The sequence below is a fragment of the Panthera tigris genome, chromosome B4, assembly GCF_018350195.1.
Source record: "Panthera tigris isolate Pti1 chromosome B4, P.tigris_Pti1_mat1.1, whole genome shotgun sequence".
Taxonomy (NCBI): Eukaryota; Metazoa; Chordata; class Mammalia; order Carnivora; family Felidae; genus Panthera; species Panthera tigris.
Genome location: NC_056666.1, coordinates 45076710 through 45103548, shown reverse-complemented (window position 1 = coordinate 45103548; position 26839 = coordinate 45076710). Strand labels below are relative to the sequence as shown.

The window sequence follows — 26839 nt, the reverse complement described above, 5'->3', positions numbered from 1 at the left end:
TGGTTCTAGTTCTCCAGAGAACCCCGACTGGTACAGACGGGCACCACCAGGAATATCGTCCCCACCCACGGTGAGGTGATGTATCCCTGAGAGGGCACGTTTCTAGGAAGGGATGGGACTAGACTGGCTTCTGAGTCCTTTAGTCCACACAGGGCCTCTACAGAACTGGCCTGTCACCCTAAGTCTCCAACTAGGTTAAGGCTGAAAATCTGACCACACAAGGAATGTTTCTAACAGCACTACTATCCCTTAAAAAGGACTGGATGGATAAAGGAGGGAATAGCACAAAGGCTAACGAAAGGAATGTGTTTCGCTTCACCAACAGTCAGTGAGACCCCTATTTTCCCGGCCTCTGGGACCGCTCAGAAGGGCCCGTATGTACCAGGCTTCCAACCTCCACCTGAGGATTAAACAAAATGCTTTGTTTTTCTGAGGCTTCCTTGATGGGCTGGAAAATAATGATGGGAAATTAACACAACCACAGATGCCACGCTAAAATTCCAGGACTAAAAAACACCGAAAAAAGGCTGGAGTTTGCTGGAGCCTTGACAAAACAGGAGACAGAAAGCGGAAAAAAATAGAGAAAAGTGATTCAGTAATGCAGTTCCACCCACGGGGGAAGGTTGGGAAATACCACACAATTCTTCCTCAAAAAAAAAAAATGTTGATCAAAATACTTACTGGTTCAAAAATAAGGGTGTTGAAGAAAGCAAGGAAATGACGTACAAATCACAGCTTCGGAGGAGTACTCCTCCACATTTTATTCGTTTTTGAGTAATTAACTAGGTGCCCCTGAAACGACCCAGAAACCATTGTTCCCTTGCTTGACCGACATTTTGAAAATGCTTTTGGGAGAGACGTTTGGAGAGCCGAGGGAAGAGCATGGATCTCCCACAGAAAACAAAGGCAGACACAAACGTTCCTTCAAAAGGAATCTGGGACCAGACACCATCTCTGTATACCAGTGTGTGTGTGAGAGTACCAGAGAGGGGGACCCAGGACACATGAAGAAAAAGGAAGGGAGGCCTTTTAAAAAAGAAAGTTTCTAGGCGCCGCGCCTGGGTGGCTCAGTGGGTGAAGCGCCCGACTTCGGCCCGGGTCACAATCTCGCGGTCCGTGAGTTCGAGCCCCACGTCGGGCTCTGGGCTGACGGCTTGGAGCCTGGAACCTGCTTTGGATTCTGTGTCCCCTTCTCTCTGCCCCTCCCCCATTCATGCTCTGTGTCTCTTTCTCTCTCTCTCCCAAAAATATATAAACATTAAAAAAAAAAAACTTTCTACACTTAAATGGAATAACTTCTGCCCCCTCCACGGTTGCGAGACATGAGCCTCGCAGGGACGGACAGTCCTAGGAACGTTGGTGTGCACTGCTGTGCGGAGAGAGTCTCCAGGCACCGCCATTACCCAAAAAAAGGAACTGTCTCCATGAAAAGACAATGATTCTTATTCCCTGAGAATCCACTTTGGAAACTGAGGTGTGTAGTCCCATTCCACTTCGTAACCAGACAGGAAAAGGAGTTAAAAAACACTGAAGAAACCAGAATAACAGGCAGAGCCAGTGTTGAAATCCTGGAGAAATAGGACACAAGAGAGACCAGGGAGGCCAGAGTAAAGCCAGGCTGGGTTCTCTGGGGAAACCCAGATAGCTGCAAGAATGACGGCCAAGGACCTTTCGTGCTATTTGCACAACTCGATCAGTTAGCACTGGTTATTCTGCAGAGGGCTAGGAGTACTTAACAACATCTGCCACGGTCCGGGATTGGCGAAGAAGAACCAAAGAGCTGCCGTGCCCGGCGGAGGACTCCGACTCTCCAAGCCAAGGCATCCTCGCCTGAGGAGTTGCTTTGCCTCGATGGGCTACACTGTAGTCTCCAGGATCTATTTAAACACAACGCAGGCAGTGGCCTCCTCCTGGGTGTGACCTAAGGGGAGGCTCGTGACCCAGCTCACCACCAACTGTCACGTCCTAAGGGCCCCCTTTAGAACTTTTCCTTGGTGCTCAGGCACTGGGACGGCCAGACTTCTGTCAAAGAACCAGAGCTTTCCAGGAAGGGCGATACATTCCTACCAATGACCTCATTGGCTTGGATCAGGTCCTCAAATGCCCTAGCTATCAACTAGCAGAGCGTGGGGCCCCAAGGCAAGGGTGTATTTTTTTTTAATGTTTTTTTTCGTGTTCATTTATTTTTGAGAGAGGAAGAGAGAGACCGAGTGCGAGTGGAAGAGGGGCAGAGAGAGAGGGAGACACAGAATCTGAAGCAGGCTCCAGGCTCTGAGCCGTCAGCATAGAGCCTGACGCGGGGCTTGAACTCGTGAACTATGAGATCTCGACCTGAGTCAAAGTCAGACGCTCAACCGACTAAGCCACCCAGGCGCCCCAAGGGTGTATTTTAATAATAGCTGTTTCTTATATTTGCAGAATACTTTCCAGTTCATAATATGTTTAAAAGGTGTTAGGAGCAGAGGCTCTTGGGGTCACATTGGATTCAAATCACATTTCTATAACCTACTCGCCGTTTTCTCACTGCAAAGTCATCATGATGACAGAAGCCACCACCTGGGCTCGTTGTTACGAGGATAAACATGGAATAAACAGGTAAAGTACCTCAATTGGGTCTGGAACATGGCAGCACATAATAAATACAGGTGGACGATGCCCCCCAGCCTCGGGGCAGAAATGTCTTTCCCGGTAACAAGGAGAGCTAGGTTCCGGACAGAAGATGCGGGAACATACACAGATATGCTTGTGCACGTGTTGCTGAGGAAGGATGGGTGTACTGCAGGGGAGCGTTGGTAGGAGAGGGTATCTGAGTGACTAACAAAAGCAATGGGACTTTGGAAGGGGACAGAGTACTACACCAAGGAGAAAACAGTGCTCCAAAAAGAGCTGGCTTTGCTTCTATAGAAAAATCAAGATTTCCCTTCCATGGCCTGGGCCAGAATCGGCCAAAGGCTTTCCTAGCATGTGACTAATATACTGCTGATCTCCTGACAAAAGAATACTCCACAAATCAATTCTGTCATGCTACTCACATGGCATGCGGAGAACTATGATATGCTGTAGTAGTCAGGGTTTTCCAGAGAAACACAGCCAACATGAGTACAAAATCTGCAGGGTGGGGTGGTGGACTGGTGGGCTGGTGGCCTGGGAACCCAGGCAAGAGCCAATGTCCTCTGCATCCTTCCTTCTTGCCCTGTCAGGGCAAGGCAGGGGGTGGAAGTATGGGGTGGGGGGGGCGGTGTCAGTCTTTTGTTCTATTCAGGCCTTCAACTGATTGGATAAGACCCACCCCCACCACGAAGGGCAACATGCTTTATTCACAGTCTCCCAGTTTTAATACGAATCTCATCCACAAACACCTTCAGAGAAACATCCCAAATCACATTTGATCACACATCTGAGCACCGGTGGCCCAGCCAAGCATGGACAGGTATCCCCCACTTTTCAAAACTTTACGCTGCTTCACTTTTATAAAAGACCTGTGTTAGTACCTGTTTTCATGAACCAAATGAAACCTGAACAGGATTTTCCGTTTTGAAAAAAGGAGAAACGTGAAAATAGCATTCAGTGTTTGTTTTGCAGCAAGCCGTTATAGAGGCAAAGCACCCCGAGCAATGACAGGGGCCCCCGCCAAGCTCCTTCCCTGGGAACCACACTCAGCATCACGGCATTAAGCTGCCAAGGCTTTGAACTGTGTCTGTGAGCATCTGTGCTTTATCTCAACTTACTGTGGGGGTCTGTTTGCAAGATGTGTCTGTGTCCTAAGACTCCAGAAAAGCCCAAGGGACGTTATTTTTGGGGGGGTTGGGAATAGTCAAAACTTCTTTCGTGTAAATTAGTGGTAATTACCCCTTCCCTTTAACACCATTTCAGCTTAAGGCAGTTTTCGCAGGAACACTCTACTTTTGGATAGTGGAGGAGCCTGCACGGAAAACTGACCATCACATATGCCCCAGGTGTTCTGCTTTCAGAGATCCTGTATCACAGAAACTTCTGAGATCTCCAAAGAAAACATGAGCTGTCCAGAGGCTTTCAAAAAGAAAAACAAAAGCAAGGGAATAAGCCTCACGGAATTTAAGACAGGCGCTAACTCGGGTGGGAAGGTGTCAGGGGAGTGGCAGCGGTGCTGGTAATGTTCTCGTTCCTTAGATGGTGGTTCTGAGGTTTTCATTTTATTGTTAGGCTTTGTAACCCACATATCTTTATACACACACACACAGACACACACAGACACACACACACACACACACACACACACACACACCAGGTGCTGCACATAAAACAAAAGGGAGAGGGGCGCCTGGGTGGCTCAGTTGGTGCAGCGTCCAACTTCGACTCAGGTCATGATCTCACGGTTTGTGAGTTCGAGCCCCGTGTCAGACTCCGTGCTGACAGCTCAGAGGCTGGAGCCTGCTTCAGATTCTGTCTCCCTCTCTCTCTCTCTGCTCCTCCCCCACTTGTACTCTGTCTGTCTGTCTCTCTCTCTCTCAAAAATAAATGAACATTAAAAAAAAATTCTAAAAAAAAATAACAATGAAATAAAATAAAAGGGAGAAAAATCAAGCTTTCCGTCCGTGTAGTGAGAGTACCACCTCAAGACAGCCTCCCCTGATCACTCCTGAATACAGATCTCTCCTTCTCGGATCACATTGTCTTTGCTATCCGGAAGCTGATGCTGCTAGAGAACTCTTCACACACTGAGGCGTACCCTTCTCAAGTGGATTCTAAGTCCCTCACATTCTGGGAAAGTGAAACAAGGCAGGGCACAGGTACAACGTGCCCAGAGCAAAGCAATGGCCATCCCACTTGGTAGGGAGCTGTCAATGGCCCCCCGGTTGATGAGGGTTAACACAGTAAGGCTTGTAGATGGGATGCACACCAGAGAGATGAAAATCTTGATCATCTGTGATGTCCAGACTGTGAGCCGCCAGTGGGAGCACCTTCCAGGGATGTGGCACCTCGGCCCCATGTCTCCTTAAGAAAACACAGCAGGGCCCCACGGCACTTCTAACGAATTGCCAACCTGTCAGTAAGCTTCCTGACCAGTCATGTCAATAGCTAGGAAAACAACAGGACTGCCCAAAATGGTCCCCAGTCAGGAACGCTTTACTTGCCTTCAAATCCCTCATCAATTCTGATCATTTTTCTCTTTTTTATACATTTTCTTTTGAGGTTTACGTATTTACTTTGAGAGACAGAGAGAGCAAGTGGGAGAGGGGCAGAGACAGAGAGGGAGAGAGAGAAGCCCAAGCGGGCTCCTCACTGCCAGCGTAGAGCCAGATGTGGGGCTCGAACTCACGAACCCTGAGCCGAAACCAAGAGTCAAGACGCTTAACCAACTGAGCCACCCAAGCGACCCCCCATGCTGGACTAGAACAGGGCTTCAGTAATTCTCATCTCAGCCTTCTTTCCTTCTATGTGATAGTTTATAATAGTCTATATTATAGTTTATAAAGTGACTCTTGAATAGGAGCCCTTTAGGGGCAGCTGGGTGGCTCCTTTGGTTGGGCAACTCCCCACCCTCATCAGGATGCCTCAACCCTAAACTTGAGATGCTCCCATTTGTCCCATGCGCCCCAGCGCCGATGTATTCCAATTTCAGGTAAATGAGTGCTCACACTGGAAACAAAGGTTAACCTGGAGAGTAAGCATAGCTTTGGATGTACGCTCACCACAGAACTGAGAATAACAGAATAATGGATGGAAAAACTTCTCTGCTCACCAAACTTCAGGGAACAAGGCTGGGAGAATCATAAATAGAAGTACTAGAAGAAGAATGGATAGACTTCAAACAGCCTAGAAAGGGTTCCTATTTTTTTTTTAATATTTATACTTGAGAGAGACAGAGAGACAGAGAGACAGAGAGACAGAGTATGAGTGGGGGAGGGGCAGAGAGAGACACACACAGAATCTGAAGCAGGCTCCAGGCTGTGAGCTGCCAGCACAGACGCAAGGCTCGAACCCACGAACCATGGGATCATGACCTGAGCCGAAGTCGGACACCCAGCCAAACTGAGCCACCCAGGCACCCCTAAAGGGCTCCTATTAAAGAGTCACTTTATAAACTGTAATATAGAAGGAAAGAGGGCTGAGATTAGAATTACCGTAGCCATGTTCTAGTCCAGCCTCATCAATAACAGGTGAATATGGGCCTGTAAAGTGACACGACCAGCTCAGTGACATTTCAGGTCACAGGCGGGCCACTGGCAGAAGCAGAATCAGGTCTCCCCATTCCACGACCAGTGCTGCTATTTCCACCATGCATTCTAGGACAGACCACTTTAGCCACCTGCCACATACACGACTTGGAATTTGTAGAAACTGGCACCAAATCAAAGAAAGGCCCAGATTAGAATACATAAATCTACACGAAGGAGGCTGGACGACAGTAATGGTGGGGGGAAATAACTCTGTCTTGACATTCGGAGGAGAAAAATCATCACGGCCTAACCCAGGCTGAGAAGAACATTTCACGGGCCCACGACTCAAGAGCTACACAACTGGGCTCCAACAATTCCAAACTTGCTCCCATTTAGAAGCAAACTGCTCCTTCCGGGTAACAGCATTCTCGACAGCAGCCCGCTCTTTGGCATTAGAGGGAACAAGTGACAACATGAGATGGATCAATGGAGATACGGTGCCCAACTAGAATACAGCGTATGTGTCCAGCTCACGTGAAGAAATCGTGCGATCCAGACAGGGTGTGGTTCTCACAAGGCTGCTCCGGGCTCTGGGCTGAGGAGACCATCTCTGATAAAGAAAAAAGAAAAGGTCGCCAGCCACATTAATCCTGGTGACGGCGAATGAGCCCACACCTCAGGATTTCCCTCTGTTCAAGACTACCCACTTGAGAAGCAGGGAATGAGAACTTTTTTCCTCACCCACACATTTCTTTTTCGTCTTGAGCCTCCTTTACAGGACCGCTCTCCTTCCAGAATCTGAAATGCAGCACTTTTGTTTACTTTCGTATGAGTTCCCTGAGGTTTGATTGTTGATGTCTGCGCAAGTCAGTGATTAGCATTCTGACTTCAATTCCTTCTTCAGAGTTCGCCAAGGAGCCCGAGAAATTGGCTACAACCGCTCCCTGGGAACAATAGGCCCTTTCTCCAAAATACAGGTTTGTCTTCCTTTCCAAACACCCAAGAGTTGGTCCTCTGGCCGAAAGGTCTACCTGACAGTACAAAATGTTCACTGTGGAGCAGAGGGCTCCCCAAACAAGAGAAACCAACTTGCGGGTCCTGCGTCCAACAAAGTCAAGACGTTACTCCTGATTCCATTTATAGAACTCAAAAGGTAAATTTTACGCCCCATCAGAAAGCAAACAGATACCGCCATGGAAGCAATCATCCTGGAGCCAGGCCCTGAGGAACAACTGCCCTACAAGAAAGCGGGCCTTACAGGGATTCTCTCCACCTGTCAATTTAAGAATTCCTTGCTGCTCAGTTCACTTAAGGCTTAGTTGCTTATTGGGGCGCCTGGGTGGCTCAGTCAGTTAAGTGTCCAACTTAGGCTCAGGTCATGATCTCACGGTTCGTGAGTTCAAGGCCCGCGTCGGGCTCTGTGCTGACTGCTTGGACCCTGGAGCCTGCTTTGCATTCTGTGTCTCCCTCTCTCTCTGCTCCTCTCCCGCTCATGCTCTGTCTGCCTGTCTCTCTCTCAAAAATAAATAAACATTAAACATTTTTTTTAAAGAACAAAAAAATCACACACACACACACAGAGTCGCTTATCTGTCCTACTCTCAAAACACAGTCCAGCTGGCCCTACGGTCTCCCCAACACTTAAACTTGGGGTCACTGGGATTCTCAGAGCCTCTTTCAGTGAGGCCTAGAAAGTATGGAGGGCTCCCCACCACAGAGGCTCAGAGAATATTGATTCACTATTTCACTGAGGGAAAATTTATTTATTTACTATTATTTTTTAAATGTTTATTTATTCTTGAAAGAGAGACAGAGTGTGAGCGGGAGAGAGGCAGGGAGAGAAGGAGACACAGAACCCGAAGCAGGCTCCAGGCTCTGAGCTGTCAGCACAGAGCCCGACGCGGGGCTCGAACTCATGGACCGCGAGATCGTGACCTGAGCCACCCAAGCGCCCCTCACGGAAGAAAAATTTAAAAAGCCAAAGTGCACTCCATCGATCTGTCTACTCTTTGATTTTTCATCAGGGCTGCTTCACCAGAGACGATGTGCACGTGCACTCGCGCTTGCTTTCATGGTGAGAAGACACAGAGTTCGGTCCCTGCTCTGCCCATTTTACTAAATACTTTGTGCATCAGTTTCTCTGCACAGACACAGGAACAGTAAGAACGCACCCTGCTTTTCTCACACGGTTATTATCAGGATGGAACGAGATAACAAAAGCAAATATTTTAAGAGCTGCTTTATAAAATGAAAGGCACTGTTATTTTGAGTCCTTTCTCCAACACGGACGTGGGGTCTGAGGACATCGAGAGCTCAGACAAAGGGACATCAGCAGAAGGAACATTTACTTCTTATCATCCCTGTCCCAAAGAGGTCCTCCAAAGATGTGTAAAACCCTGGAAGCTGAGGGGGTGGGGCTCCCATCGCGACAGTACATCTCTCACAATGATTCTGGACAAGTCCATAGGTTCAGGCTCTCGCTTTCATTTCTCTGTTTCCTCTGTTATTAAAAGCAGTTCAACACCAGCAAGTAGACTGATTTCCAGCCTCCCTTCTCTTGGGGAAGCATACAGAGATGGCCAGAGACCTTGGGTAGGCTGACGAGGGTTAGAGTTGTCTTTACTGCCCTCCTGTCTTCCCCTTGGAACACTCTTCAAGTTATGAGGGAACCCTGTGGTTCAGAAAACTCTCCCTGAAAAGCGCCGTCAGCATGGGGCAGTTTGGAACGTGGAATTGTTTGGATTTGGGGAGGACTGACTGTTTGGAAAGAAGGGATTTTCTTTCTAAACTTTATTTTGTTTTACCCTTTTGTTAATAGGCTCGTGTTTTAGGTTAATCATCCTCAGGTCTGGACTTCATGTCCTTAAGTGAGGCTACAAGAGACCAGACCAGACTAAATCAAGATTTTGTGTGTGTGTGCGTGGCTATTCAGGCCAAGGAGAACTGCAGAGTCCAAAGCACAGAGGCAGCTCACTGCAAAATCATCCCATTATCCCAATGCAGATCATCTAATCTAAAGCTGCTCGAAAAACATTTAAGGGCCAGGGCAGAAAGTATAACTAAAGGACTCAGACGCTTGAAACATATACACCCCACCACCACCACCACCACTAAAACCTCCAAATGATTTGCACCCCAGGGAAACTTGGTTTTTTCGAGAGCCTTTGGCTATTTTAGAAAACATTAACAAACTTCACCCGGTGGCAAGTCAGCGTGAACTGCTTCCCAGAGCTAGTGTGTCTGGGCACCAGCCCATGCAGCCTCCTGTTTTTTTATAGGACACTCTACGTCAACCATTTTTAGCATGTTCTTACTTAAGGTACCAACAACAACAACAGGAAAAAAAAAAAAAGAAAGAAAGAAAGAAAAGCCCTGTGAATTCACTCCCCTTCCTCTTCTCCTGCTCTCTGCCTCTCTCTTCCTTCCCTGTTTAACCCCCAGGCTAGTATCCCTTTGAGGCAGTCAACATCCACTGCCTGGGCTTTGTAGCACTTTTCTCTCCCCACCCCACTCTTGAATGATGGTTCTTTCATTAAATCATTCTCTCTTGAGTACCTACTGTGTGTCAACACTGCGCTTGATGCCAGAAATATAATAAAGAACTGGACAGGCACAGTCCCTGTTCTCGTGGTGCCTACATTGTGATGGCAAGACAGACAAAATAAACAAAGTGTCTGTAAGTTGCAATAACTGCTAAGAAAGGAACAAGCAAGAGTCAGGTAAAAACTACAGGAAGAAGACCTGAAAATACTTTGGAGGGACCAAGACAGCTTTTCTTTTTTTATTTTTAAAACCTTGGAAATATACATATATTTTAGGCGTTGACTCTTATACTCACAGGGCAATTACCTATCTCTTGCTAAAGTTTCCTTCTAATCTTAAAACGAAAAGGAGTTACGTAATTGACATCATTCAGTCCAGATTCCTTCAGGAAGGTGTCCTGCCCAGCCCTCTCAACCGCCAGGAAGGAAACTCATCTCCCAGTGGGTAGTTACAAGGCACTCTGCTAGGCTCCGAGGATCATTTGAAATATCTTCCACAACTTCACATGCATTTCCTTCCACTCAGTTCTCATGGGAAATTGAAAAAAAAAAACACAAAAAACAAACAAAAAAACCCCCTGATCAACTGCGCAATGAAAACCTGGACAGTAGATTAAAGCCCCATAAGGGTAGTCTGTGTGTGTGTGTGTGTGTGTGTGTGTGTGTGTGTGTGTGTGTGTGTGTTTTGATGTTTATTTATATATTTTGAGAGAGAGAGAAAACACAAGCAGGGAAGGGGCAGAGAGAGAGAGAAAACACAAGCAGGAAAGGGGCAGAGGCGGGAGGGCAGGGGGGAGAGAGAGAGAGAGAGAGAAAGAGAGAAAATATCCCAAGCAGGCTCCACGCTCAGCAGGGAACCCCATGAGATCATGACCTGAGCTGAAATCAAGAGTCTGACACCCAATCAACTGTGCCCCCCAGGCTCCCAAAAGTGTGTTTTAAACTTCTTGGTATCATTCACACTGGCTTGCCCACAAATAGTCTACTGGGTTTTTTTTAATATTAAGGTGACAAAGTTAGCCATTCTAATCCCCAAATTTCTCTAACCTTTTCTTTTAAAACCTATGTTCTACAGTTTCAATTATTTTTATCACACTTCTCTTCATCTTCTGTATTTATACACACTCTTATAAAGAGTGACTAAAACAGGAAAAAATACTCTAATAAGGAACTGACTAATGCAAAGGTTAGCAAAAGGGTTATTTTCCTTGAAACTCATATTATTTTTAGTATATTTCAGCACTTTTTCCCAGTCAGCTTTTAGTCAACTAATGACTCCTGGGTATTTTCTTTCAATACTTGTACCCAAGTAGTGTTTTCCCTTTCTGTATCTGAAAGCCTGGGGCCCTCCTTACATGATCACTTTTTTTTTTTTAATTTTTTTTTTGATGTTTATTTATTTTTGAGAGAGACAGAGACAGAATGAGAGTGGGTTGGGGCAGAGAGAGAGAGGGAGGCACAGAATCCAAAGCAGGCTGCAGGCTCCGAGCTGTCAGCACAGGGCCTGACGCAGGGCTCGAACTCACAAGCTGTGAGATCATGACCTGAGCTGAAGTCGGATGCTCGACCGACTGAGACACCCAGGCGCCCCAACATGATCACTTTTTAAGAATACTAATTATAGGGGCGCCTGGGTGGCTCAGTCGGTTAAGCATCCGACTTCAGCTCAGGTCATGATCTCGCCATCTGTGAGTTCGAGCCCCGCGTCAGGCTCTGTGCTGACGGTTCAGTGCCTGGAGCCTGTTTCAGATTCTGTGTCTCCCTCTCTCTCTGACCCTCCCCCCGTTTATGCTCTGTCTCTCTCTGTCTCCAAAATAAATAAACGTTAAAAAAATTCAAAAAAAAAAAAAAGAATACTAACTATATTTTTTCTGTTTCCCAGAGCAATTTCTGATATTTTACATAAATGTAAATGAATATACACTGCATACAGGTAGGGGCTATGTCTTTTCCTGGTGAACTTCCTTCCTATCAAAACGCTTCGTGAAGAGCCAAGTTCTTTATGGACCATGACATAGGCTTTGATGGCCATGCTGATGATGGCTTTTGAGGCCAATTCTGCTTTGTTCTTCAAAGTGTAAGTTTATACTCTTTATAAAAGCTTTATTTGAATTCTGCTGCTACCAAGAGACCATGGGCAGAGCCCCTAATACATAGCAGGTGTTCCTGTGTTGCACTGACATGAATTGCCTCAGTTTTGCTACACAGCTCCCCCAAAGGAAGTCAGGGCATGCCCTTGGAGATTTCATCTCAGGAAAAGGCTCCGGATAGGTCTGGCAAAAAAATCTACCTCTGGCTACAGAAACTAAAAACACTGAAACTTTTGAGTCTTAACAGACAATGGATGGCATCACAAATAATGAAATTCTGAAATATGCTCCAACGTGAATGAGCCTTCAAACGTAGGCTAAGTGAAATAAGCCAATCACAAAAAGGCAAATACCGTATGACTCCATTTATGTGATGCACCCACAAGAGTCAAATTCACAGAGACAGAAAGGAAAATGGTGGTTACCAGAGACTGGAAGGAAGGGTGAGCAGAGGTTAGTATTTAATGGGTTATGGAGTTTCAGCTGGGGAAGATAAAAAAAAGTTCTAGACGTGGATGGTGGACACAGTTGCACGATAATGTGAGTGAGCTCAGTGATAATAAATTGTACACATAAAAATGGTTAAAATGGTCACTTTGATGTTGTTATTCTGTCATAATTTCTAAGTGGGGGAAAAAAAGACAATGGATGAGGGAAAAGAAATTGAGGACCAACACAGAACAAAAACATAGGAACATGAGGATACTGACGGGTAGATCTGAATTTGTTCACCAACTCTCAGATTCCCGGAATGAGGGGATCTTCCTCAAAAACTCAAAATGGAAGTTTAACGGTTGTAAGCCCTGCCTTCCACAACCATATTGAGAACCTCCAATGTCCCAGGTCTCATCCTAGGTTGGAAGGAAATTAAAGTTGATTATAAATAGTCTAAAGAATCCTAGGGAGAATGAGACATATACTCAAATAACTACAGCACTGGACAGATCTGAATTGAAGCATATAAAAAATGTAATATAGGAGGAAGGACAACTTTAAGTTCAAGAAAGATGTCCAGAATGAGTTCAGGGAAGACAAATTCATAAGCATTTGATGAAAGAAGTTAGATGCACGACCCTGACCTACTTGAACCTCTGCATCCCTTCTAGCAAATGAAGGGGGCCTCAGTAGGTCCTAAGGTCCTTCCAGCTGGAGGACTCTGCCATTCTATATAACATGTGGGATGGCCACCACACTTTTGGATATTTGCCTGGATCTCACCCAGCACAGCATTTTTCCATCCTCTTGACCTCTATCTGCTGCTCCTCATGAAAAAGTTCAATAATCAATGAGCCTCCTCTGTATTTTACTTTTCCTCTGTATTTATAAAGTATCTTGCAATATAACTCTCCAGGCTTCCAGAAATATAGAAGAAACACACACAACTAGACGACTTATTCTAAAATGTCAGTTTCTTGTTTTTTAAGTTTATTTCTTTATTTTGAGAGAGAGAAAGAGAGCAGGGGTGGGGGGAAGGTGTCAGAGAGAAGGAGAGACAGAATCCCAAGCAGGCTCTGCACTGTCAGTATACAGCCTGATGTGGGGCTTGATCTCACAAAACGTGAGATCACAATCCAAGCTGAAACCAAGAGTCAGAGGCTTAACTGATGGAACCACCCAGGCACCCCTCTAAAATTTCAGTTTCTAATACTCCAATCAAATTTTGCACATCTCTCAACAAGATCCATATCTACATAAATGATTTACAGAATGGAAACAGAGACCTATTCGGTCTTTTCCAGATTCCTGAGGTTTTGTGGAATAATGAAGTGCATAATGCTTACTTGAAAATGAACATTTTAAATAAATTAAAATGAGCAAGCTGTATTGTACCAACCTTGAGGTTTCATTTCTTGGACGTATGTCCAGCAAAAGTCTTATTAATATATACAGATCCCACTAGGTTCTGGGTTCCTTCAATTTGTCCCATAGGTCTTCGGAAAAAAAAATAAGAAAGCTTGGCTGAAGTAGGAAAGAAAGAACACTGCCCTCCCATTTTAGCGCTGCACTTTTAAAGGAGCAATCTATTACAATGACCCTTTGCAATATGCAGGGAGTTAAGTATCTGCCAAAAGCGAGTAGGAATTCCAAACATGGGTAGCAGTACATTCTAATGGAAAAGATTTTCAGAGTAGGATGGTAATGGCTTCTGGAATCTGCCTGCCTGTTTTCAGACCTGGGCGCTTTCTGTCTGCAAACCTTGGTCCGATTATATAACCTCTCCAACCCTCAACTGCCCTACCTATGAAATAGTTTAGTAATACTAATACCTAACTCAGAGCCGTGTCAGAGAGCTGAATGAGCATACAGTGCCATAAAGCCCTTTGCACATGATCTGGTATGTAGGAAATATTTAGAAAATGTTAGTTTTTGTTACTAATCAACTTGTACTCTTATTCTAGAGCAACCAGTGGCCGCTTGCAACCTTAGATACTATACTTAGCTTCTGGGGCGGGGAGGGGGAGGGTGGGGGAGTGGGACGGAGCAGGGTTTATATTTCTCATCCCTGTGACTTATTTATTTTATTACTGGAAGTTTGTATCCTTCCAGTACAAGGGTATCCTTGTACCCTTCACCAAATAGCCGATTCTCCCCCCGCCACACCTCCTCTGGCAAGAAGCTGGCCACCACCAGCTTCTCCTCTGCATTTTTGAGTCTGTTTCTGTTTTCTTTGCTTATTCATTTGTTTTCTTTTCTTAGGTTCCACATATAAGTGAAGTCACATGGCATTTTTCTTTCTCTGACTTATCGCACTTAGCATAATACCCTCGAGGTCCATCCGTGTTGTCACAAATGATGAGATCTCATTCTTCTTGACAGCTGAGTAATATGCCATTATATATACACACCACATCTTTTTTATCTAATCATCTATCCATGGACCCTTAGGTTGCTTCCACATCTTGGCTACTGTATGTAACGCAGCAATGAAAAGAGGGGCACATGTATCTTTTTGACCCAGTGGTTTTTTTTTTGTTGTTGTTGTTGTTTTCTCTGAGTAAAAATACCCAGTAGTGGAATTACTGGATCATATGGTATTTCTATTTAAAATTTTTCATTTAGCTTTTTTAAAGCTTCTTGGTTCTCCCTCCTTCTATCTCACCTTACAAGGATAATAGGGAAAAAACTGAGGTCACACCTAAAAAGAAATCTGAGCTACAGGAAAATATTAAACTCCTTTGCTAGTCTTGAAGGAGCAAGCCACCATGGGTGGGGTGTCTGGGCTGGGAGGCATTCATGGTAAAGAGCTGATGGCCACCTCTGGCCAATAGCTAACAAGTAACTGAAATCCTCTGCCCACAGCTACAAAGTACTAATTTGCCAACAAAAGTAGATTCTTCCGCAGTCGAGCCTCAGATGAGACCACAGCCCTGGCTAACACATTAATTGCAGCCTTGTGAGACCCTAAGTGAATGCCCCAATTAGCTGTGTCTGGATTCCTGACCCCCAGAAACTGTAAGATAGTAAATGTGTGCTGATTTGTTACACAGCAATAGAAGGTTAGTATTAATGTGGAGGTTGGGAATGCAGGCAGAAATACATGGTACAAAATACACATACATACTAATACACATCACACACACACACACACACACACACACACACACACACACAAGGATTCCTAGGATTTAATATCATTGCTATAGTGATTTAGCCCTACTGGAGCACTATGGCAGGAAAGGACAGTAAATCAAGGACAGTAAATGGTAACAATCTTCTCCACACTAATGGGGTATGAGAAAAAAAAAAATTATAGCTCTCTGTGGCATTTCATCAAACAAGTAACAACCAAAGGTTTTGTTTTCAATTTATTTTCAAATTAGGTAAGTCAGCCCTTCTGGAAACCAAATTGGGCAAGAGATTTTGTCAAGGTCCAAATCCTCTTGCCAAATTGCATTACCTTATGGGCGTGATTGGAAACCTCCTGGGACTTAGTTATGGGAATGTTTCACAAATCAGATACCCAGACTGGACAGCTAACACGCAACTTAGCTCACATTAAATAAACTGACCCAAACCAGGAGATCAGAAAAGCCTTTTGTTAAGATGTGGGTTTTGAGTTCATTTTCTATTGAAATACTATAATTTTCCAGTCCTTCTCACAAACGGACACTATATGTCAGTTAGCCACTTGTCCCATGCTCCTATGGTAACACCCTCTTCCACTTTAGCGGTATCTCTACTTAAACCTCTGCCCTTAAACTCTTCATCAGTCTAGGGTCTTCTTAAACATTTGCCACAGAACCAGGAAATCTAAAAAGTAAGGAGCTTCCTTGGAGATCTTCTAGTCCCAGTCTCTAATTTCACCACAAAAACCGTGAGGCCCATGGAATTCAAATGGCTGGCTCAAGTTTAAAAGCGTATTTTTACAACCTTTAAATTGTTTCTTGAGAACAGAGAGGAGGAGTATGTTTCCCTCTAAACCTTCTCTTTCGCCTTTTCCAGCATCTGTCTGTTCAGACGCCTGCCGTCTCTATAAGCACCCCCTTTACCAGGGAAGCATTTCTGTGAAGTATCAACTATGAATGGAGGGGATCTCAACCGCCATGGTTCATACATGAACCGCCATGTATCTGACAGGCTGGGGTGACACTCGTCACCCACCAAGCTTCTGCCACTGGCGTCAATCCCCAGGAAACTTCAGCCCAGTCATGGCCACAAAATAAATCATCGGCCCCACTGCTTAAGCGATGAGCTAAGGCTAGATACAATCATCCTAGTCCACGAAGATTCACCACCTACAGCTCAGAGAAAAAGACAGGAAGGAAAACTATCCACCTAGATGTAACAACTATTTACCCAGATATCCCCTACAATTTCTCTATAATGTATCTATTTAACAAACGCTGCGTATGCATCACGTGTCAGCCGCATTGCTACCAGGAATATAAAGATGACGTGAGAAACAGTCTCTGCCCTCAGGGAATTTACAGTCTAGTGTAAGGAAGTCAAATATTTAACAATAATTATAGTAACCGAGAACGTTTATTGAGCATTTACTATGCGCCAGGCTGGTTCCAAGTGCTTTAGAGGGACGAACTCCTCCCGTTCTCACCGCAGTGATGAGGCAGGCTCTATTCTTTTGGTTACCGAAACACAGTTGACAGACGGTGTTACATTAGTTTCAGGTGTACAACAGAGTGATTCAACATCTCTACCTTATGCTGTGCTCCCCGCAAGTGTAACTTCCATCTGTCACCATACAACTGCTGTTACAATATCACTGCCTGTATTCTCTGTGCTGTGCCTTTTCATCCCCAGACTTATCCGTTCCATAACTGGACGCCTATAGGTAGGCTCTATTTCTCATCCCTATTTTTACTCACAAGATACGTAAGGCGCACAAAGGTTGGGTTGCTTGCCCAAACAAAGGTCCATTCGCTGTTTTGAGAAATATTTGCTTACTGCGTTCTAGGCACTGCTCTGGGGGCTGGGGATATATAGCAGTGAACAAGAGACAGAAGTCTCCAGTCCTATGGGGTTTATATATACTCGTGGAAGTGGAAATACATTTAAGCAAAACATAACTACAATCGATGTCAGAGCGTGACAAGCACCTGACAGAAAAACAAAGCAGTGGGGTGCCCGGGTGGCTCGGTCAGTTAAGTGTTTGACTCTTGATGATCTCATGGTGATGGGATCGAGCCCCAAAGCAGGCTCTTCTCTGGGCAGGTGCGGAGCCTGCTTAAGAGATTCTCTCTCTCCCTCTCCCTCTGCCCCTCCCCCACTTATGTGCACTCTCTTTCTCTCTCTCAAAAAAAAAAAAAAAGCAGTGAACATTGGGTAGTTGCTATTTTAGAAGGGTGGCCCGGGAAGGCCTCTGATAAGGTGCCTGTCTCAGCAGAGATCCGAGGCGAGCACCAGAGCGAGGATTCACTCTCCACCACAACGCAGCGCGAAAGGACCCAGATGAGCGAAGCCTTGCCTTGCCTTCGATCAACCTCCTTTAAAAAAAATAACCCTTTATATTCTCTTCTGATTGTAAGTGTGTTCTCGCTGGAGAAAATCAGTTTAAAATCGGGTTTTCACAGCAACTTCGGCTCTCGCAGAGGTTTGAGGGTCATCAGCTAAACACACCGGACGTGTTCTCCAAGCCTGACGACACAGAACGGAAGAGAGACATGGCAAGAGCCCCGGACGAGGATTCCAGAGACTTGGGTTCTGGTCCTCGCTCTGCCTTGAGCCAAAGCATGTCTTGGCTGACCTGCTACCTCCCCCTCCCCAGGCCTCACCGCTGTAACGAGGGAGGGAGATTAGGCAACAGGAACCACAAAGCCCTCGCTAACATTCCACGAGGGGACGATCAGGAAGAACAAAGAGGTCACAGGTAACAAGGGAAGAGCCAACTGACCACACGAAGGGCCGCCGCACACGGGAGCCTGCAGAGCTGAACCCACGGCCGGGTCAGAGGGCGGGCGGAGCGGCAGGCCTTTGGGACGCCCCCTGGGTCATCCAGTGCAGGAGGAAGCATGAGGGAGAGGAAGTGCCACCAGGCCCCAAACGCCGTCTCCCTGGCCACCAGGTGAGGACACAAAGCCCCAGAAAGCATGCAAACGTGAGCCCCAGAAGCTGTGCAGGCTCTGACCCCACATCTTAGGGGACCTCGAACATGAAACCTAGTCAAGTTGAGAGAAGACCATCCTGCAGACAGTACGAGTCCTTCTCTTTCTAGCCCACACCATCGGTCTTCTCTGCACCTCATGCCTTTGAAGAGTAAAACTGGACTTGACCGCAATACGACGACTCACTTCGACCGGAGAGCCCGGAACGCAGGGAAGGGAGAGAGCACCACACGACAGTGCCTGCCAAAGAGGGTCCCAGTGTCTAATGAAAGGATTCCAACTGCTTCAAAGCAATGGCCTTTGTGGGGACTGTTCCCGGCCCTCTCCTCATTGATCCCCTCTCCAACTGTCTCCATACCGTTCAATCCCTGTCCCTATCCTCCCACCTCACTATTTAACTCTCAAAGTGCTATCATTAACGTAAGGCGGAGAAATCTCTATTTCAGTCCATTAGACTCTGTTCATATCACGATAGCTTTTTTAAGAGTCCTGTGAATCTGAGCTAGACTTGATAACGTCATGCAGAGGAAGGACGACGTCCCTTTGGTTCACGGTAGATCAGTGTGGCGTATGGATTTCGCTATGGAAACGCCAGAAAATCGAGTGCTTCAAATAGGCCTGTCTTTAGTATCTTTTGACAGGCTGCAGCGAAATTCAGTATACAGAAGTTACAGGTGATGCACACCAGGGGACACACGCCGTCTTTGCGGGACCGTGTCCCCACGTGGTTTTCTTAACCACCTGGCAAACTAAGGGAAGAGAAGCACAGTGAGACACTGACACGTAATGAATGTTGAGCTGAGTTCTCTCCTCGCTCCTTGAGGAGAAGGAAAATAGTATTTCCCTGGGAAAGGAAGAGAACGTCCTATTCCATACACCAGCAGGGATACATCTTCTAAAGGGAGAGACGGGACAAACACACACGAAAGTTCATGTGGATAGATGATTCCGACTTTGCAGCGCTAAATATGCGAAAGCGGAGGGAAGCAAACACAGAGACAATAACCAGGTGGAAAAAGAGTTTTCACTGGGAATATTCCTAGGGAAGGAGATTTTTTTAAAGCACTGCTTTGAAAGTGAGAGAGAGCCACGTTTAGGCAGAGAGGTGCCCACTCTGTATATGATCCTCCTATTTAATTTAACCTCTGCACCGAATGATATTAAAAACCTATTAAACCTCACAAAAGACAGCTCATTTGGTTTCACGATGGCCACCTGACTGTCACAGCCTAAAGGCTGAACTGACTCTTTTTTTTACAAAAGCAACACATGGGGTGCCTGGCTGGCTCAGTTGGTTAAGCGTCCGACTTCGGCTCAGGTCATGATCTTGCGGTCCGTGAGTTTGAGCCCCACAACGCGCTCTGTGCTGACAGCTGGAGCCTGGAGCCTGCTTTGGATTCTGTGTCTCCCTCTCTCTCTGCCCCTCCCTTGCTCACGCTCCGTCTCTCTCTCTTCCTCAAAAGTGAATAAACATTAAAAAACAACAATAATAATAAAGCAACACATGAATCCAAAATTCAAATAACTCCAGAGAAAGCTGCTATAAATTTTTAATTTTTTAAGTTTATTTATTTATTTATTCTGAGGTCGGGGGTGTGGGGGAGGAGCAGAGTGAGAAATGGAGAGAAAGAATCCCAAGCAGGCTCTGCACTGTCAGCACAGAGCCTGACGTGGAGCTCAATACCACAGACCATGAGATCATGACCTGAGCCGAAATCAAGAGTCAGATGCTCAACTGAGTGAACCACCTAGGCACCCCTACAAAATAGTTTAAATGCATTACAGCTCACATAACCCTCATAATAACCCAGTGTGGGAGCTAAGAATCAGTGGCCCATTTCTCAGCTGAGGAAACTGAGCCTCAGTGGTAAAATAATACGCCCAAAGTCACACAGCTAAAAAGTGGCACAGGGTGAGCTCAAACACAGGCAGATCTACCCAGCTTTAAAGGCTGTGTTCTTAACCCACCGTGCTAGGTAGGTGAAAGATTACAAAGAGATCAGATCTCCACCAAGGCGAACCTAAAATAAAGACTTTCCAAAAGTCACCCCAAATGTAACACTATATTACTTTCCCGTGGCATAATAAAATGTGTTTCTCTACCACCATCCGCTCCAATAAAAATTTTATTTGGTAAGATCCATCCGATCTTCCCAAGTGCATGTGCCGGTGCGTGCAGTGGCTGTATAATCTCTCTTGTTAGAAGGAGAATTGGTCACAGAGGACTAGCTGTTTTCTCCGAGAAGAAAGCTGCCTGCTGTCCACCAGCCCCCTCTGGTCCCCTTCCCTGAAATCATCACTCCCTCTGCGAGCCATGGAGTCTCTGTAAACAGATGGCCAGGGATGGGTGTGGGTGAGGCCATCATCCCTATAACCACCCCCCCCCCACAGTGCTCCATCACTAGAAAGCAAATATATGAAAGCAGCTAGGCACAGAGATAAGACAGAGAGAGACAGAGAGAGAGAGAGAGAGAGAGAGCGAGCAAGAGTACACAGAGGCTAAAAGCCACCAGAAGGAGAAGGCAAATTTTCCCCAGCATATAATTTTCGCTACCCCTACAATGGAGCTATCTTGGTCTAGTCCCTGGAGAGAAAAACACTACTCCAGCACCACAGACTGTTCCCAAATCCTACCTTAGGTGAAGTCTACTGTCTATCTAACAAGGACCAGAGGTAATTAGGATCTTCCCCCTACTCTGGGCACATGGTCAGGTGGCCTTCTCAGCCAAATGGATGTGTCATGAAGGGGAAGGGTGAGGGATGTCACTAAGTACCACAGACCCAGATGCCTAGTAGTAGGAGCAAGTGAAAATGGCTTTGGTCTATGTACAATCCTCAAAAATGAGGAGACTCACAAAATCACAAGCACATCTGACCTCTCATCTGCCTACACACAACTGCATCCAATGCATGTTCTAGTCAAAACCAACTGGACTGAGTTTCAGGGCCTGAGTGTGCCATGCTTTCCCATACTTCTTGGTTCCCTGAAATAGTCCACCCTATCCACCTTCCTAATCTACTCATTTGCCAAAGATCAGATCCAACACATTCTTCCCACCAACCCCCAGAAGTCTTGTCTCCCGGGGACAGGGAAGTACCCTGTCTCCATGACCTTGGTGGTATAGCATTATAATTCTCCCCACTCCATGGGAAGTTCTTTCAGGGCAAGAACTCTGCCTTGTTAAGATGGCATCCGCCTAGTTTGCAGGTGGCACTAAAAAACCCAGAAAAATTGACCCAATTAGGCACGTGGAAACACAAAGACTGGTCTCATGAGAATATGGTTTTACCTTCAAAGTTTTAAGTTAGGTAAAATCAACAAGCACTGACCACACAGAAACCATGTATTAAAGAAAGCGTTTGCTGTGAGGCCAGAATTGTTCCAAGCACTGGGTGGGACAGGGAGAATGGTGCAAGACACAAAGTGAAACTTGGTTGGCATCTTGTCTCATGCAAGGTTTACATGCTAATGTTCCTCCAGTTTAGCGTACTACGGCTAGGTGTCTAAAAAATGGAAGTCCTCTACAGAGAGTAATCTCTCACACATAGACAGCTGATTCCATGTTCAGGAATATTCATAGCAAACGTGTCCACAGCAGCCAAAGTCCTAGCACCAACCTGAATGCCCATCAATGGGAGAGTGAGAAGAATAAACTGAGTATAATCCCACAATGGAACGTTATATAGGAGACAAGGCAAATGATCTACAGCGGCATACAGCAATACAGATGGATGACGGCAGTGAAAAATATTAAGTAAAAAAGATGACACACAGTCTGATGCCCTTTTTATAAATGGTGAAAAGAGAAGTAAAATTAAACATACATCTGTACAGATACATACTTTTTGTGTGTATCCACTTTATTCTTTAATGTCGTCCGTTTTAGGACCACACACAGGCGAAAGCAAGCATATGGAAAGAACAGGAGAGGAAGGGTGCGTGCAGGGTTCAGGTGATGGTTACCTTGGGGAGGAGAAGGAAGAAGGGGCAAATGGGAAGAGGAGCATCGTCGGGTCATATGGAGGGTATTTTCAAGGTCCCAGCTTTGGTTTCAGGGGATGGGTTTAGGTCGCTCATGAGACCGCTTTAAATAGGTGAAAATATGAAATGATGTGCCATGAAGTAAGGATTATGATGAATCTCCTTCTTTGCCTCTAAAGACCAATATCAACACAACAAAAAAATCAATTTACAGGAATATGAGAAAGTGGGGCCTGAATCTATGCAAAACGAACAGGTGTCCTGGAAGGAAAGTGAGGGCAAAGGGAAGACAGCTCCTGCCACATCCCGCCACTAATTGATTTCCACCAGCCGGCCTGTATCTAGATCACCAACTGAAAGGAGGTAAGACGTATGGATGCACACGTCCCCGGGTCAATCCACGGAGCCCTCCTTTTCCTCTTGGCATTTGCTGGAGGAGCCCGAGCTCCAGAGAATACCAGATAACCCTTCATTTACCTAAGCGCCACAAAGCACTGGGGGGCCAGCATTAGTTTCATCATGGAGCGTTCTGACCCTTCTCAAAGTGCATCATAAATTCATGCTTGTGACACTGAGGGACGTGGAGCTTCCGGCAAGAACATCACTGTGTTTGCGCATGAAAATCAATCAGTTCTATCTTCTTCCAGAAGTTACACTAAGCAGACAAAGCTCTCTGCGGATGGTTTGGACTGCATGCCCTGGAGAAAGTGTGCAGCAGATGTCTGAGAAACAGACAAAAGGGGGAGGGAGGGAAGAGTCTCCCAGTGGGAGACAAATGATTCTGGAGAGAACATGCCCTAGGGGGAAATGTGGTCAGCAAGGACACTGAAACACATGTAGTATCTGCCAAAAAACATGGCAAAGGACTACCAAATCTTCAAACACCTTTAAACCAAGCCCCTAACCTGAAATTTCAGTAGATGGCCATTTATCTTTTGTTTTATAAAAAGCTAGGTAGTGAAACACTGGAACCAGAAAGGCAAATTTTCTTTGCTTACCTAAGCCTGTCCATTAACATAACTGTGGACATTTTTATGCCAGCCCAACTGCAAACACTCAAGTTTTCTTCCTGGAGAAGACCAGAGAAGAGCTAGCCATGGTTTTAAAATAAAACAAAGTTGGGGCACCTGGGTGGCTCAGTCGGTTAAGCGTCCGACTTCGGCTCAGGTCATGATCTCGCGGTCCATGAGTTCGAGCCCCACATCGGGCTCTGGGCTGACAGCTCAGAACCTGGAGCCTGCTTCGGACTCTGTGTCTCCCTCTCTCTGTGCCCCTCCCCTACTCGTGCTCGCTCTCTCTCTCTCTCTCAAAAATAAATAAAAATATTAAAAAATAAATAAAATAAAATAAAACAAAGTTAAAAGTACTGTGCTATGTCTTTAAATATCCAAGCCCTGAGAGTTAAGGTTTGAGCCTCTCCTTACTTCAGCAGGGTCTCCTCATTTCAAGATGCGGGGGGGGGGCCTTCCTATACTTATTTTGGCTTTTGCAGGGATCCTTTAAGTGCAGAAAACTGCATGATGGTTCTCCCTCCCTCTCCAGACACAGGCAAGTTCACTCTACATCCATACTTTAGAAAGTTCTTCCACAACTCCGGCAAACACCCCACACTTTCCTGCCTGGCTGAGTCCTGGGCCTCCTTCCCAGTAAATAATCTTGGTGAGATCCTGCCAAAACATTTCTTAATCACATATTTTCTTTGTCTAAAGAGAGTTATAGATGTAGTAAGTAACCTTGGTTCCCAGGCCTTCCCGCATTTTCAGGAGCCCCGTGTCATTTAATGTTAAGCTTCGTTTGCTTCTTTGAGCTCCCGCCACTTACACTTTATTTTGGAGCCTGTATTTAAATCCTAGATTAATCAGCATGGAGTAGAAAATTGTGGTTACTCCCCCTGACCCTGCTGTCTAAATATATGCAGTCTTGACCAGGTGATCACAAAGGATTCTTCTAATGAGCCCCTAGAGACGCAGAGCCGGGCCTGAAGGGCTTTACCAAGGAAGGCAGGTCACACACAGCACACAGGTCTTGTGGGGCCTGCGGGGAAGCCTTGTGGGACTGTGTGCTCATACTGCCTGGTGACTGAGGCTCTGTAGTTATTGATCCCTCCAGGCCAACGGGGAAAGGACTAATGGAAAACCAAACAAGTCACGGGACAGCCACAAGAATGAAGCGGAAATGATTAGAAAGCCCAAACCCCGCAACACAGCCAAGGATCCCCTGGGAGACCCATCCTCCCAGGGTGCTTGGGTGATCATGTTACTTTCTTGGTAAGTCCATTTATTGGTTCTGCTGACTCCTTTCCTCATCAAGTTCAAAGGCTTTTCACCCATACTGAAGGGCTTTTAAATATGTCCCTGAAACCTTACCTGTCACTCTTTCTCTCTATACACCGGCTGCTTCTATGACGTGGGCTGCTTCCCTTGACCAAAAGATCCCCCCCTTGACGCAGGTTTCCCCGCCCCCCCTGGTACGGATAAGACTGGGCCCTTGGAGTCTGGTGGCCCAGAATCCAACGGGGGCCCTACCACTTCTTGGCATGTGATCCTGAGCACGTACGTCACATGGCTGACAGGAAGATTAAATGACTACATACCGTAAAATACTTGCACAGAACCTAGTACTCAACAGAGGGTGGCTGCGGTCATTCTTACCATTATTCAAGTTTGCAATGAACTTTCTCCCTCCTTTAAACCCCTTTAGAGGCACCTGGGTGGCTGAGTCGGTTCAGTATCCAACTCTTGATTTCGGCTCGGGTTGTGATCTCATGGTTCGTGGGATCGAGCCCCACATCCAGGCTCTGCACTGGCAGTGCAGGACCTTTCTGGGGTTCTCGCTCTCTCTCTTTCTGTCCCTACCCCGCTTGCTCTCTCTCTTTCTCTCAAAATAAATAAACATTTAACAACATTGAAATAAATAAGCGCCTTTAACACACATGTGCATTTGGCATTGTTTACATACTGCTTTTACGTTCTATTTATCTTCTTATACATATGTCTTATCTCAGTTAGGCCACAAGTCCCTTAAAGGTAAAGGCTACAGTTCATGTGCTTTTCTTTCCCTACAACGCTTGGAGGTGCCTTAAATGCAGGAACACAGTAAATGCTTGAAGACTTTCTTGTAAAAAAAAAAAAAAAATTGTGAATCAACAAACATCTCCACTGTGAACTAAGTGAAACGTCTACCGATGTTTAGTCTGACTGTGGCTGGCTGTGTTTGAAGAAAGGCTGACAAACTCTTCGTATGTCTATGTAAAGACTGTTTCCTTCAAAATCTTCTTTTAAGGGTGGAGAAGAAGAATGCTGGAATCATCCACTTTTGTTCAATCATCTGAACATAATACCTCGTTCTATCTTTGTTACAGAGATGATTAAGACAAGAAGGTACTCTAATTTGCTATTACATTTAAATCAAATTTAATAGAGATCACCTTCTCTAGGCATTACTTCCCTCCTCCCTGTTACCTACATATATATTCACATGTACATGAAAATACAAATGTGTGTGGGTACCGGTGGTTTCCATACCTTGATTTTCCACTTCCTGGTTCTAACCCAGAGAAGGAGAAGTATTAAAGAGTCACAAGAAAACAACAACAACAACAGCAAAAAAGAAGTTGTCCCTTTTATTTTACTGAGAAATAATCAGGAAGTGTCCAAAATCTCAAAAGGGAACCTGCCCTACAGAAATTAGGGCTCCATTATTACAGACAGATAAGGGTCTGGTGCCCTGAGGAGTTTATATTATTTCAAGGGGTCTTTCAGTAGCCTGAATTTTCAGTTTCACTTTTTCTGGAACGTTCAGGGGCAATTAAGCATAGCTGATAAACAACTCAGCCAAAACTTATCACAAAGTTCAGTATCAGTGTATTTTGGATGGCTCCTCCTATTTACCCTGCCGAAAAGTTAGATACCAAAAAGTTACAAATTACAAATGACTGTAACTCAAGTCAGCATTAACAATACAAAGAATTGGCTTGGAGAAAGGACACATCCCTCAGGCCCACCGAAATCACAATCTCCTTCCCCTCAACGCCACCTACCCCAGGAACCCCCGACCCCAGGAACCTGTTCCTGGGTCCTTCTCTTCATCAGGTCTCCCATGACACCCCCCCACGACATCCCTGACCACCCTGCCTGGAACAGCCCACGCCTGGCCTGGGTCCTTCTGTCCTATGGCCCACTGTGTTTGCTTCGGAGCACTTAACACAACTGTCTTGTTCTTATCTTACTTTTTTTGCCTGTCTCCTCACACTAGGATTTTGGCACACGGGGATTAAAACCTTATAGACCTTACTTTTACAGGCTGTATCCTCAAGGCCTAACACACTAGGTATCATATTTGAACTCTAGATATTAATTAAATAACATGAAGTAGTGTTAGCTTTGTCAGATGTAATAACGACATTTTATTTCTTTTTTAAATCTATGAAAGGCACATACTTAAGTATTTATGGATGAAATCATGTGAGGGATTTATACTTCAAAATACCAGGGTGGAAAAGGGGTGAAGAGTGCAAGAGGATATA

General features: G+C 45.6%; 1 protein-coding gene across 4 annotated transcripts in view; it reads right to left on the bottom strand.

Moving 5' to 3' along the window:
• Positions 1–26839, bottom strand: part of ETV6 (ETS variant transcription factor 6) — a 251169-nt gene that overhangs the window by 192185 nt on the left and 32145 nt on the right. The window contains exon 2 of one of the 4 annotated variants that reach the window (XM_042991764.1): positions 6675–6750. The exons of the other annotated variants lie outside the window; for them this stretch is intronic. Coding sequence (XP_042847698.1) covers positions 6675–6750 — 76 coding nt within the window. The remainder of the gene's footprint in view (positions 1–6674; positions 6751–26839) is intronic. 4 annotated transcript variants of the gene reach the window in all.